Source organism: Aegilops tauschii, chromosome 3 (assembly GCF_002575655.3).
Source record: "Aegilops tauschii subsp. strangulata cultivar AL8/78 chromosome 3, Aet v6.0, whole genome shotgun sequence".
In the NCBI taxonomy this organism is placed as follows: Eukaryota; Viridiplantae; Streptophyta; class Magnoliopsida; order Poales; family Poaceae; genus Aegilops; species Aegilops tauschii.
Window position 1 is genome coordinate 6,111,587 of NC_053037.3, and position 14,116 is coordinate 6,125,702.

Consider the following 14,116-nt stretch of genomic DNA (forward strand, 5'->3'; position numbering starts at 1 on the left):
TTCATTCAAATTCGGGTAAAAGAAAACAACTTCATTCAAATTTAACTATGTGGAAGGCTGGGGCATCACCAAAGTGCCGCCTACATGGTACGTACATGAAACCAAAAAAAGTTAAGACGCAAACCAAAAAAGATCGCAGTCAACCATGCAGGGGGGTGAAGCTGGAACCAAGCACAAATTGTAGCTGCACCTCATTGAGCACCTCGAACTCGAGGTCTTGAACGGAACCAAAACTGGCACGACAATCTGATCAACACAGCTCATCTTATTCATCGGTGCAATTAAACTAGCGTTACAGCAACATCCCGGAAGAAAGAAAGAAAGAAAGAAAGAAAGAAAGAAAGAAAGAAAGGGGGGGAAGAGCGACCACAACAGGTGAACAAACGCTGGCACAGCGACTCACTCTGTCCACTTGTCCAACGGCCGGCTCAATTTATTGGACTCACCATCACCTGGTGCAATGCTGCGGCCGGGCGTACCGCCGGAGATGTCGCCGTTGCGGTCAACCTTGGTGCACCTGGGCACGGGGCCAGCAAGGTAACTGTCGCCGCAGTAGTGGTGGGATGGGCCCAAGGACACGCACTCCGCGCAGGTGGCGGGGCACTTGCGGTCGAACATATCATCGCAGTGACACACCCGCAGGGTCCCGCCGCACCGCTCCCGGTCGCAGCAGCTCGGCCGCCCAAAATCCTTCACGGCCGCCGTCGCTTCACCCGAGCCAGCGACCCCTGGACCTGCACGCATCCGCTATCCAGATATTTGCACGGCATACTAATGGAAATGTGCAGGGATGAACTATCTGGTCAATCGAATAGTGTAACAGTTACGTACCGTGGCTCGGGAGACGGATAACGGCGTCCACCTTGTCGTCGGCGTCGGCGGCTGCGGCGGAGAGGCGCCTGGCGAGGGAAAGCACCAGCAGGATGGCAGCAATGTATGTCTTCATGGCCGCAGGCAGGCAGGTCAGTCAGCTAGGTTCCTCTTGGGTGAATGAAACTTACGGGCGCCGCTCCCGTATTTATAGCCCGTCAGCTATAGACTATACATATCAACATATCATCATCTACTACTCCCAAAGCGTTTATCATTTTTTTATTTTCTTTTTAGAACCCCGCAGGGCGTTGAATTTGGACATAGTTACTAGCTCCTGCACTCTCAAAAACGTGCAGCGAATCAGAATCCGCGTGCACTCTCGTCGGGGCATGCAAGAATCACGTACGTGGCCTGCACCTGCGGGCACACATAGGTGAGGGTGGCGTGCATGCTTGCCTCAACCACCGACAGATTAGTACACGCCCGTTATACCTTCATGTATATCTGTGTTTTTTTCAGAATTTTTTAAAACATAAAAAATAGAAAATTTGATAAAATTCAAATTTTTCAAAACGGAGCTCCATGGAGCTCGGCCTCCAAAGACAATATTCGGCTAGACAGGAGTATCTTCTGCGATGAAAAATCGGCAACAAAATTGGAGCTGTCCTTGGCCCATCATGAGCTACATAGTACGGCAAATGAATGTGACACTTGAGATTTCATTCCCCAAGATCGTGGCACCCTCACCGACGGATTAGTACACTACTACTGAGTTTTAACTCGATGGTCACTCGTACCTATGCACTAGTTAACCTATAAGAAATCATCCAAGGATCGGATCCATCGCCGGCAAAAGCGGATCGGGTCGCATCATCCCTCCAGTGTGATTCCATCTTGATGCCAGTCAGTTTGATAGTACGGACGTATGCACGTACACCCTACCTCTATAAGCACCTTCGAGAGACTGAGCCAGTATAACATCTTAAGAGTTTATGTTGTAGTCATCATAGGTGTCTCGCAGTCGATGAAAACGTCTTCTCCCACTAAACAAACATCACCAGAAACCTGAAATAAAACCAGACGCCCATCTCGTATTTATAGCCCCGTCAGCAATGGTGCAATGCCGTCTACTGTACTCCCAAGCATTGATATTTTGATTTTGTTTTTAGAATCCCGCGATGTTTGAATTTGAACACGATCGATCACTCATGCACGCGCATGGTATATGCATGTATGGGGGCGCGTAGGGTTTCACCATTTGCGTTGCTCCCAAAATGTGCAGCGAATCAGGAATCCATGTGCAAGCGTCGGGGCATGCAAGCATCTCGTACGTGGCCTGTACCCGCACGCATATATACGTAGATGCCGGTGGCGTGCATGCTTGCCTTAGGTTACTCATACAGGAGAGTATCATATACTAGTATGATGCATATAATATTAATGTATGATACTATCTTCATAGTGCATAGTATAGGGTAGTGTCATAGATGATTATGTTTATTGCCATGCATAACACAAAGTAGTATAGTATTTAGTATTTAACATGATACGGTATCTATCTATGTTACTCTCTCTCTCTCTCTCTCTCTCTCTCTCTCTCTCTCTCTTAATTATGTGTCATATGAGCGTGTTTGCTATTCCCGACTGCATGATACCGGCTATGATACCACCACTATGGCCAGCCTTAGCCCCCGACGGATCAGTACAGTAGTAATACTAAGTTTTAACTCGATGATCACTCCTACCTATGCACTCCACTAGTTAATCTAATAAATCATCCAAGGATCGGAGTCCATCGGCAGCAAAACCGGATCCGGTCGCATTCGGATCATACCTTCATAAACACGGACCAGTCACCCGCTTGGAATAAGCGGGTAGCTATCTCAAAAAATATCAACAACTCAAAAGAAACAACACGGACTAGTCAGCTCGATAGCAGATTTTCTCTCTCGACAAAGGACATTTTCATTCCGTAGATATATAAAGGCGATACAGCCATAAGGAGCGAATGCATGTTACTGTACAACACAATGCACACAACTAACACTCCAACACGACCAAAAGGAAATGCCACTTCAGTAGTAATACATATACCGACATCCATGACAATGACGGCTTCATCCACTCCGGCGGGGACGGTTGCACTTGTCCCTTATCTTTTGCGCGGTTCCCTATTGTGGATTCTCCTGTTTTCATAAAAAAAATCCATTGATCTGCTACGTAAGAGGTTCGTCTCATCACCTTGCATCGGTTTGTTTGTTTGGATGTGTTGCTTTATACATAAAGTGGGACGAAAGCCTTTTTTGGCAAAGGCACACGAAACCATGGATTTTCTTGGATCAATCGAAGAAGAGAGGATGAGAGGCCAAATAAAATCAAGAGGGACTAGACCGTTGGAGGATGTGCGTACCTTGAGAGGCCAAATAAATCAGGAGGGACTGGACCGCTGGAGGATGTGAGTACCTTGAGAGGCCAAATAAAATCTGGAGGAACTGGACCGTTGGAGGATGTGAGTACCTTGAGAGGCCAAATAAAATCAGGAGGGACTGGACCGCTGGAGTATATGAGTACCTTAAGAGGCCAAATAAAATCAGGAGGAACTGGACCGCTGGAGGATGTGAGTACCTTGAGAGGCCAAATGCAGCGAGACGGGTGGCTGGCAGTAAGATTCTCTTCCCCGGCAGCATCGTGTCAACTGGGTATGCCACCACTTGGCCGTCCCGCCCTCTTCGGGCGAGACCACCCTGCATCTCCTCGTGGTCCCTTCTCCTACAGCCCGCCCTGCACCCGACATCTCTCCATCTTACTCACCCCCCACATCACACGGCCAGCCGATCTGTCTTTGAGGGGATCGTCGCCGCACAGCATGTCGAGGAGGGGTACGTTACCATGCATGTCACTCACCCATTTTACTTTATCTATATGATCTATCTATCACAGTTCTACACCAATATATAATGGGAAAAGTATATTTTTCGTCCCTCGGTTATTTTAAAAGTATACAAATGGTCCCTCAACTTCAAAACCAGCAAAACTTAGTCTCTTAATTTTTTAAACCGGATAAGTTTAGTTCCTCGTGCAACGGAGGCCTCCAAGGACTAGAGCCACCTCGCCGGAGGCCTCCATGCCCAGACCCTTCTCCTGCTGCTGGACGCGCACCAACTGCTTGATGAAATGCCTAGCCAAGTTCGAATGATAAGGAACGAGGGACTAAAATTATCTGGTTTGAGAAATTGTGGGGCTAAAATTATCTGGTTTGAGAAATTGAAGGACTAAGGTTTGCTGGTTTTGAAGTTTAGGGGCCATTTCTATACTTTTGAAATAATTGAGGGACACAAAATATACTTTTCCCATATATAATAGATGACCACTACTTAGCCTGTATGCGGATTGGGGAGTGGTGCTCCTACTACTTCCACACTCACAGGTGACAGGTCACCCGACTACATGGCCTCGTGGCAACATTCCCATGCATGTCGCCAACCACCAGATGACCAAAAAAACTCATCACGTACATATTCCATGTGCATGCATCCTCCATCCATCCACACTATCTATATATATAAGCCTGCACTATTATACCTACCTAGCATAGCCAGTCGTGCTAGCATCTGCACCCAGTCCTCCTAGCTAGATCAGGCGCCGGCGAGGAGGTCATGGCGGCGACAGCGTGGCTGTGGGCGGAGGTGCCGGTGCGGGTGGACTGGGCGGCCGTGAGCGCGCAATGTGCGTGGGCCGGGCAGCAAGCAAGGGCGTTCCTGGTGGTGCCGGCCGTGCGGCTGCTGGTGCTCCTGTCGCTGGCCATGACCGTGATGATCCTGCTCGAGAAGCTCTTCGTCGCCGCAGTGTGCTACGCCGCCAAGGCCTTCGGGCACAGGCCCGAGAGCCGGTACCAGTGGCGGCCGATCGCCGCATCAGCATGCAAAACTGGCGGCGGCAACAAGGAGGACGGCATTGTCATCGTCGGCAGCGGCAGTGGCAGCGCGGCGTTCCCCGTGGTGCTGGTGCAGATCCCCATGTACAACGAGCGCGAGGTGAGCTCCTCCGATCCTAGTGCTTGCTCATTAGGAAAATGTTGATCGAGTGGTTTTGTTTGCTGATGAATTTGTTGTCTTGTTTGGTTGGATTGGATCGACGGATGGAATGAATGAAGGTGTACAAGGTGTCGATCGGAGCGGCATGTGCGCTGGAGTGGCCGTCGGACCGCATGGTGATCCAGGTGCTTGACGACTCCACCGACCCCGTTGTAAAGGTAATCAGTTAACCAGGCGCAGTGTGGGTTATTCTTGTATTATGGGTCGGTTTTTGCTTGCAATTTTTACTGGACTAGTAGTTTCTTGCCGGCCGTGACAAGTGGAGATGGAAGTCCTGCACATAGACATAGACGTCGATCGTAGGCAAGCGGTGGCCAATAACATGCATGTGCAATCACTGCACACAATCAATCTGGGATCCATGATAATACCTGGCGTTGCCAGAGCATGTTCGGAAATTCTTTGGCATGACTAACCAGAGAGTATACCTGGCGGTCATGTGACCAACAAAGAACGTGAGGAGGCGTGGCAGTGGGTTAGGTGGCTGGATCTCCCTAGTCAACGCTTCACTTATCTATTCGAGCCTCGCAGAAAAGCAAAAAAAGAAAGGAAAAACCAAACATTACACACTACGTATGGTTTGACATGCATCGATTGTGCTGGATCCACACCACGAGCAGCACGTGGGGTTTGGTACTACTCCTTCAGTAGTGCGCGGCACACACTCATTGTTTCATTCGGGGTGCCGCATTCCAACATTGTCGAATAGTACTACCTCCGTTCTAAAATCACATTTTTCTATAGATTTGGTAAAAGTTTAGCATGTTTGACTCAGAACAAATCTATAGCTTAAATTATTTTGAAACGAAGAGGGTATTACTATGTTGGAGGCTTGGAGGACTCGTTCCTGAATAAATCAATCACGAGCACTGCACTCTTGATGCTGGCATGGTTAGTTTCATCATCAAGAAATAGTGTAGGAGTTGAATCAGACTTGGTTAATTCTGAGACCTAGTTACACCCTTGGTTTTTTTACAAAGAAAATGCTATTATTTGAGACAAATTGTCAGTGGTAGATGCAGTTTCGAAAGGCATGCTAGGTGTTTCTGCTGCAGAGTTTTGGACAATAGATTACCCAACAGCACAATTTTGCCAGATAAAAACCGAGCGTACTTTCTTTTCCATTTTTATCAGGAGTTAGTGAAGACCGAGTGCCAGAGATGGAAGGGCAAAGGTGTGAACATCAGGTACGAGGTCAGAGGAAATCGCAAGGGGTACAAGGCCGGTGCGCTCAAGCAAGGGCTGATGCGTGACTATGTGCGGGAGTGCAAGTTCATTGCCATGTTCGACGCCGACTTCCAGCCTGAGTCCGACTTCCTCCTGCGGACCGTCCCCTTCCTTGTGCACAATCCCGACATTGCCCTCGTCCAGACTCGCTGGAAATTCGGTCAGTCAGCCCTCATGTAATATGTTCTAATACTACTGTTTATGACTTTATAAGCAGGATCTAAGGCTTATTTTTTACTATTTGTTGTGCAGTTAATTCGGATAAGTGTTTGTTGACAAGGTTCCAGGAGATGTCACTGGACTACCATTTCAAGTTTGAGCAGGAGGCTGGGTCCATAGTGTACTCGTTTTTTGGCTTCAATGGTACGTACACTCAGTTTCATCATAGACCCCTTTCAAGAAAAGAAAAAAGGGTTAAACCCCAGGCCTTTGCATCATTAGCTCAAGTATCCAAATGAGCATGTTGAGTGAGTGATTTGTTAGGGATTTTTGCATCTTCCAGGAACAGCTGGTGTTTGGAGGATCTCGGCGATCAATGATGCCGGGGGGTGGGAGGACCGGACGACGGTGGAGGACATGGACCTGGCTGTTCGTACAGCGCTGCTGGGCTGGAAGTTCGTGTATGTAGGCGCCGTCAAAGTAAGCCAAAAATAATGCTCTTTTATTTAGTTGCTTCTCTATCAGAAATAACCAAACCCATCGAGAAACAAACCTAACGATGCTCGGACTGGTGCATGGTTAGGTCGGGAGTGAGCTGCCAAGCACATTCAAGGCATACCGATTTCAGCAGCACAGGTGGTCATGTGGACCAGCAAACCTGTTCAAGAAAATGTTGTTAGATATTCTAAGGAACAAGGTCAATATTTATTTGATATGTGGGAGGATGCATCATCACACACACCATCTGCTTGTTGCCTGAAATTGAATATCCTCTTTGCAGAAAGTGTCATTTTGGAGCAAACTCCACCTGTTGTATGACTTTTTCTTCGTTGGGAAGATCGCTGCTCATACGGTGACATTCATCTACTATTGCTTTGCGATCCCGGTGTCCGTTTTCTTCCCTGAGATTCAGATACCTCTCTGGGGTGTGGTCTACGTTCCAACTGTTATCACCCTCTGCAAGGCTCTTGGATCACCAAGGTAACACGCGCCCCAAGATCAAATGAGAGTTGTACTGTTTATTACATTCAGTTAACACCAGAAAACCATTCTTTCAGTTCATTTCATCTGGTGATCCTTTGGGTCCTCTTTGATAATGTGATGTCATTGCACCGGATAAAGGCCACAATAACTGGTCTTCTCGACACTAGACGAGTCAATGAGTGGGTTGTCACTGAGAAATTGGGAGATGCCAACAAGACAGAGCCAGCCATGGAAGGATTAGATGATGTGCAAGTGATTGATGTCGAGCTATCGACGCCCCTAGTACCAAAGCTCGAGAAGAGGCGAACACGATTATGGGACAAGTAAGCAAAGTCTGTTGTCTCGAAGCTAATACATTATGATATATACTACTTTGGTTTACTGTATGTTGACTACCGATTTGAACATTTTCTAGTTTTGTCAAATAATGCCTGATATGTGTGTTCTTTTTATCAGGTACAACTGCTCAGAGATTTTTGTTGGAACCTGCATAATTATATGTGGATGCTACGATGTGCTTTACGCAAAGAAAGGATACTGCATCTACCTCTTCATTCAAGGCCTAGCATTCCTCGTCATCGGTTTTGAGTACATTGGGACACGCCCTCCTAGCACTGAATAAGCTACCATGCCATTCATGGAGCTGACACATGTTTGCGACAAACTGTGTGCAAGTAAAGCCCCTCTCCTGCACATATCAATATCAGAACATAACGATATACAAAGAACTTTTCCTCGCCCCGGGTCAGATCTGGTCCAACCTTCAATTCTTTGTTGCAGAGAAGGCTATCAAAATTGCATGGTAGCTCATCTGATAATAACATGCAGTATTTACAGAAGCGTCACGATAGAAAGATGCATTGAACACCTGGAAGAATAACAGAAGATGTAAATAAAATAACATGCTCTGTCAATTATTTACAGTAGATTATCCAAAATTTTATATGCCAATGTACTTACTGATATAGCTTATTCAGAATAGAGGATGATCAGCACTTTGTGCGGTTGTGTTGTGTAGTAGGCCAGAACATGTAAATGTACATTTGCTCAACACCATTTATAACTCGGTCAAATTCAGACAGACCTTATAATGCAGTAACAAAAATTCAGACAAATGTTGGAATGCATTCAAATTCAGACATGTAGCTTGGCAAGCAAAGAAATTTTTGTAGTATAACTTTTTCCTTTCACGTGAGCCGGAGGAGGGAGATGCGTGCCTGCGTTTATATGCGCGGGGTAAACGAAGGATCATTGCTTTGCCGAGTTCGAAAATCGGCATAGGAAGCCCAATAATCGTTGCTACGCCTCTCGTGGGCTCACATGCCAGGTCTTTGCCGAGTTTTTATTCTTGGGAGCTCGGCATCGACGTGACCATGAAATTATGTAGTACAAAATTAAAAGGAAAAATATTTTCATTTTTTATTAGTGTAAACTCAGTAAACATAAACCGCTGTCACGTCTCCATTGCCTATTTGTTGATGGGGCCCATATGTCAGGGCACTACCTAGTTTCTGATGGGCGAACCAGGCCAATGTGCGACATCATCGAGTTTCTCCTTGTCGCCGAGTCCCTTTTATGGGCATTGGGCACACAATGATATCTGCCGAGTTTCATGGCACTACAGAGTTTGATTTCCTAGAAACTTGGGAGACACCATACGCTGTAGACAGCGATTCCAACAGTGATTTGATTTTCATTTGTAAGAATTTGGAAAACTTATATAGGTTCACCATAGGTGTAGGAATTATTTTTGTGTGCTTATCTTGGTAGCGTGACACCCTTCCGCGGTGCCAGAATATGCTCATTCCTTCTTTGCTAGGCACCTGTGGTGCAATGGGAACTTTTGTGAAGCCTAGGCGAACTTGAGGCTAAACTTGTGTGAAGCCTGGGCAAACTTTTGTAAAGCCTAATCTTGAAATCGGAATCGGGCGTTTGAATATGCAACATATAAAATAGACTAAAATTTCTGAACCACAATCCAATTAATAATGAAGTGAAAAAATATATACATAGTAATCATACAAATGTATGAACTGATATATAATATATCATATGAAAATATGTATATATATATAATATATCAGTATTCAGCTTCGTAGAACAAAATAAAGTTGTGACCACAAGAAAAGTCATGGAACCAAGCCATGTATAGAACCAAACTCCTCATGTCGCCAGCAAAAGTATAGCTATCCAAATTACCATAAAAGTAAAGCTCTTCGGTTTCTGGTTGCACGTTATTTTAGTTGAATCCGCATTTTCACTGCTTGCTCTATTAATCAAAAACCTCGTCATGTATGATACTTAATAATTCATATTTTGAAGTTAATATGTCTAGAATAAATCCCTAATTAAGCAAAAGACTAGATCCATGAAGTCATGTGCCGTAAAAAGAATACACCATGCAAATATGTAGGTGGTATACACAAAGCTTTCTTTTCTAATGGGACATTGTTGTTTCTAAGATAACAATATCCGTAAATTACTTCAAAAAAACAGTAGGTGTATGGAAACAGAGAGATTAGTCATGGCGATTAGTGGTTTTGCTCCCGGCGGGGCTCGAACCCGCGACCTTCGGCTCATAAGACCAACGCTCTAACCAACTGAGCTACGGGAGCTGAGCGTGTACAAATATTTGTTCCCTGCTTTTATATGGTTACTTATCTGTGCATGAAATTGACCGGGAAACTGCAATATATATATAGTGATGCTATTGCATCACCCAGGATGTAGAATAAGTTATTCTCCACTTGAGGTAATCTTACGATCACTTCATAATTAAATTACATTTGGAATTCAAATAGTTAGATTCCCTTTGATTCACTACGTAAAATTTAGTATAAGAAACTAAAAATATAGGTCATAAGACAAGAAAATTTGGAGTTTATGTATATTTTACACTACGTTTTTACGTTTATAATTTTACATAACATAAAATATTTTTTACGGCGATTATATATTTTTTTACGGTCTCTTTTTACATCAGAAATAAGACAAAACTTACGGAACGTAAAATTACAGTGCATTGGTGGTAAAATAGAGGGGGGTGAAGAATAACTATTCCTCACCAGGGTGACAAATAGTCAATCCCATATATATATATATATATATATATATATATATATATACTATATATGACAAATGTTACCACCACTTGCGTTTTGTATGTTGTATGTAGTATCTATCGAAACCGAGAGTATGTACGTGTAGTATGTAATATATAACAATGATTAGGTAGTATATATATTAATTTTTAGGTAGTATGTACCTTTTTTTAGTATGCTCTTTTTTACGTACAAATATGTACATATTTCATAAATATAACAAAAACTATGGGCTCATATGCAATTTTTTTCACGTAACTTGGTTTGAGATATCTTAGATATAGTATATGAACATATTTAAAATAATAAAATAATATATATAGTACCACTTGGTAGTATATGAGATATGTGGGTAACTACCACCTGGTGGTAGGATGAATATATATATATATATATATATATATATATATATATATATATATATATATATATATATATATATATATATATATATATATGTATAGGCATCTTTCCATAAACAAGAATATGCTAATATCAAACGGGAAATTAGTTTATTTTAATCAAATCGTCCCTGCATCAACACGATGTTAAAAGCTACTGAATATGGATGGCAAGGATAACTTCAACGAACAATAACATCATTTTTCATTTATTTTTTTGTAAGGGTGTTTTGTAAGCATCTGTGCTACTTAATACTCCCTCCGTTTCTAAATATAAGTCTTTGGTAGAGATTACACTATGAACCCACATACAGATGTATATAAATAGATTTTAAAGTGTGGATTCTCACATTTTGCTTCGTATGTGATCTACAGTGGAATCTTTACAAAGAAAAGACTTGTATTTAGGAACGGAGGGAGTACATATGGATGTTAGCCTTTTGGGGAAACATAATAATATGTGATGGCAACCCAGAGTAAAAGGTTATGTGCTCCAACAACAATGTTTCCACGAAGGGAACGGCCTGTGAGCATCACCGTCAGTGGACCCTACACTAAAGGTAGATGATAAATTTCTCACCCCAAATAGAAGTGAACAAACTCTATGAAATGCCTTCAACAAAGAACACAACATGAAGAGCGACATTGTGCGGCTCAATCAATGAGCTCGTACATGGAGTTTTCACCCTTGGCACTCATGACCCTACACTCAAAGAGCACCCACGTAGCCGGAGTGCCCTATGATGCCACTACCTACTGGTTCATCATCGCAGTGTCACAGACACGCATAGTCCTGATGTGGACCTAGCCATGCAACTAGACAATTCCTGCGCAACACATGCCGACGACGATGAGCAACGCCTAGGGATGCCCGTCATCACCACTGATCCCCGTGTTGCCTATAGTCCAGACCGCTCACACATAGTCAATTTAGTTAGTCAATTTAGTTGAGAGCATTATATCAGTGACTCTCTGGTCTTGCCTCCATCACCTTAAAAAATTTGTGTGAGAAGGCTGAAGGATTTATTTTGTTGTCATATGTAGCTAGTAGTATGATCTGAGTCTACTTTTTCAAGGAGATATGACATAGTAGCTCTACTTTTATGTTAGCTGATCGCTGATCATGAGTTTGTACGCACCCCTAGCTTGTACGTACGCTGTTACATACTCCTGTTAGGTTCGCCTTGTTCATATACTATTACATGCTCCTAGGTGCTACTATTAGCATTTTTTCAGTGTCTGCGTGAGGTTTACTAACGTATTAACGCTTTTGTTTTCTCCCGCTGAAGAAGGGATGATGCACTTCTTAGTTGGCGCTGAGTTTGTCACATCACTACCGGAAAACGGTCCTACCCCGACGGCCAAAACTATGCCTACGGTAGCCGTCGGCCTACTTGGAGCTATGCCGACAGCCTAGTCCTGGCCGTCGGCTTATCCTGGCAGTCGGGCTACCCCGATCTACGCCGACGGCAGCCGTCGGCACAGAAACGGCCGTCGACCTAGATGCAGACACGCCGACAGCAGCCGTCGGCATAAATCAGCCGTCGGCATACCTATGGGCCCGGCGACGCCGCCCGTGACTAGCGGCTAACGCCGTCAAACCTATGCCGACGGTCGGAACGGGCGGCCGTCGGCATATCTCCGCATACCACGTCACCGATCCGCAGCGTAGATATGCCGACGGCAGCCGACGGCATAGGCGCCACGTCACCGATCCGCGGCACGGCGCCCACTCAAAACCCGGCCGTCTCTATGCCGACGGCAATGTCGTCGGCATAGTTATTTTTTTATATGTGTTTTTTTTACATTGTTTTTCTGCTTTTTTTACATATCTTTTTATGCTTTTTTTATGTATTATATGAATATATATGTAGTTTGTAATATTTTTTTTCCATAGATTATGAATATATATATATATAGTTTGTATTTTTTTTGAGCACATTAATAATGTGCCGTCATGTTCTTTTGAATATAGGTCCTTATATTTTATTAAAATAAAAAACAGCTATGCCGACAGAAATTTTGTGGCGGTTGCAAACGCCCGGTACCCGTCTCCGGAGTGTGACCCCCTCACGTCCGCGGTGTGCCCCCCTCACAGAAGGCGCCGCCGTCGGCATCTGGAGGGCGGAAACAGCCGCATCGGGTCTATACGGAGGGGACGTTGCTCCCAAGTGTTTCTATGGGATGACCTACCACAACCGGGTGGTGTTGTGGCATGTCCGAAGAGGCGGCACGCATCTTCGGGGCGTGGCCCCCCTAACGGACGGCGCCGCCGCCGGCACCTGGAGGGGGGAAACGGACGCATCGGGTCTACACGGAGGGGATGTAGCTGTCGGTTTGGCCCGAATGTTGCTCCCAGGTGTCCCTCTCTGCTGACCTGACACAACCGGGTCGAGAGGTCCACTGGTCAAAGCCTGCCCGTGGGAAGTCAAAGGGCTAGATCTCGTGGTCAACCGCTCCAGGGTTAGGCGGGACGGGGGCCCTGTGGGGAAGCAATGCCACCGAAGCATCGCACCGACCCCTCCTACATGTGGGGTGGTGTTGTGGCATGTCCGAAGAGGCGGCACGCGTCTCCGGGGGGTGGCCCCCCTCACGGACGACGCCGTCGCCGGCACCTGGAGGGGGGAAACAGCCGCGTCGGGTCTACACGGAGGGGATGTAGCTGTGGGTTTGGCCCGGATGTTGCTCCCAGGTGTCCCTCTGTGCTGACATGACGCAACCGGGTGGAGAGGTCCACTGGTCAAAGCCCGCCCGTGGGAAGTCAAAGGGCTAGATCTCGTGGTCAACCGCTCCAGGGTTAGGCGGGACGGGGGCCCTGGGGGGGTAGCAATGCCACCGGAGCGTTGCACCGGCCCCTCATACATGCGGGGTGGTGTTGTGGCATGTCCGAAGAGGCGGCACGCATTTCCGGGGTGTGGCCCCCCTCACGGACGACGATGACATAGTAGTAGTCGTTCTGCGGTAACGGTGCGGCGTGAATATTATTAAATACTCGGATCGCGATAAAATCATGAGTTTTTTACACGACGTGGGAATATGTGCTATAGGAACGATGGTAATTTTTCATAAATTTTGGTGATGGAGAAGTATCCGAACAATTCCCTCTACCCAGATTGCCCTTCGCATGTCTACGACTGTGGCCGGCGGCCTCCGTGGGCTAGCATGCCACCAATCTTGCGTACGCGGCTTCTCACAAGTCTGAAGGTGTTGTGGCGGTTGCAAACGCCCGGCACGCGTCTCCGGGGCGTGGCCTCCCAGCTCACGGACGGCGCCGTCGCCGGCACCTGAAGGGGGGAAACGGACGCGTCGGGTTTACACGGAGGGGATGTAGCTGTGG

At 45.8% G+C, this 14,116-nt stretch overlaps 2 protein-coding genes and 1 non-coding gene across 4 annotated transcripts; 1 reads left to right on the forward strand and 2 right to left on the reverse strand.

The window, feature by feature from the left end:
- Window positions 1-247: 247 nt before the first annotated feature.
- LOC109786706 (uncharacterized) lies at window positions 248-2,131 on the reverse strand. Of its 2 annotated transcripts, none has more exons than XM_040403183.3 (2): window positions 832-2,131; window positions 248-728 (listed from the first exon to the last, which is right to left on the reverse strand). In XM_040403183.3, exons 1-2 carry the CDS (start codon window positions 944-946, stop codon window positions 400-402), a joined length of 444 nt encoding a protein of 147 aa, XP_040259117.1. In that variant the 5' UTR covers window positions 947-2,131; the 3' UTR covers window positions 248-399. The 2 variants fall into 2 exon arrangements, with proteins under 2 accessions (XP_040259117.1, XP_040259116.1); XM_040403182.3 differs by having other exon boundaries at window positions 248-734; window positions 832-2,119.
- A 2,302-nt stretch (window positions 2,132-4,433) lies between these two features.
- LOC109786707 (probable glucomannan 4-beta-mannosyltransferase 11) lies at window positions 4,434-8,380 on the forward strand. The gene is made up of 9 exons (XM_045234525.1): window positions 4,434-4,847; window positions 4,967-5,065; window positions 6,042-6,294; window positions 6,387-6,497; window positions 6,637-6,773; window positions 6,877-6,990; window positions 7,075-7,274; window positions 7,352-7,600; window positions 7,734-8,380. Exons 1-9 carry the CDS (start codon window positions 4,470-4,472, stop codon window positions 7,897-7,899), a joined length of 1,707 nt encoding a protein of 568 aa, XP_045090460.1. The 5' UTR covers window positions 4,434-4,469; the 3' UTR covers window positions 7,900-8,380.
- A 1,438-nt stretch (window positions 8,381-9,818) lies between these two features.
- Window positions 9,819-9,892, reverse strand: TRNAI-UAU (transfer RNA isoleucine (anticodon UAU)). Its single transcript has one exon. It is a non-coding gene; the product is annotated as a tRNA-Ile (tRNA).
- Between the last annotated feature and the right edge of the window lie 4,224 nt (window positions 9,893-14,116).

Excerpts from the sequence above, each read along its gene's own strand:
- LOC109786706 (XM_040403182.3), bottom strand. The coding sequence starts at position 946 with ATGAAGACATACATTGCTGCCATCCTGCTGGTGCTTTCCCTCGCCAGG. Across the intron at positions 735-831 it reads TATCCGTCTCCCGAGCCACG|GTCCAGGGGTCGCTGGCTCG; the intron begins GTACGTAACTGT and ends GGATGCGTGCAG.
- LOC109786707 (XM_045234525.1), top strand. The coding sequence starts at position 4,470 with ATGGCGGCGACAGCGTGGCTGTGGGCGGAGGTGCCGGTGCGGGTGGAC. Across the intron at positions 6,991-7,074 it reads TAGATATTCTAAGGAACAAG|AAAGTGTCATTTTGGAGCAA; the intron begins GTCAATATTTAT and ends TCCTCTTTGCAG. Across the intron at positions 7,275-7,351 it reads AAGGCTCTTGGATCACCAAG|TTCATTTCATCTGGTGATCC; the intron begins GTAACACGCGCC and ends CCATTCTTTCAG.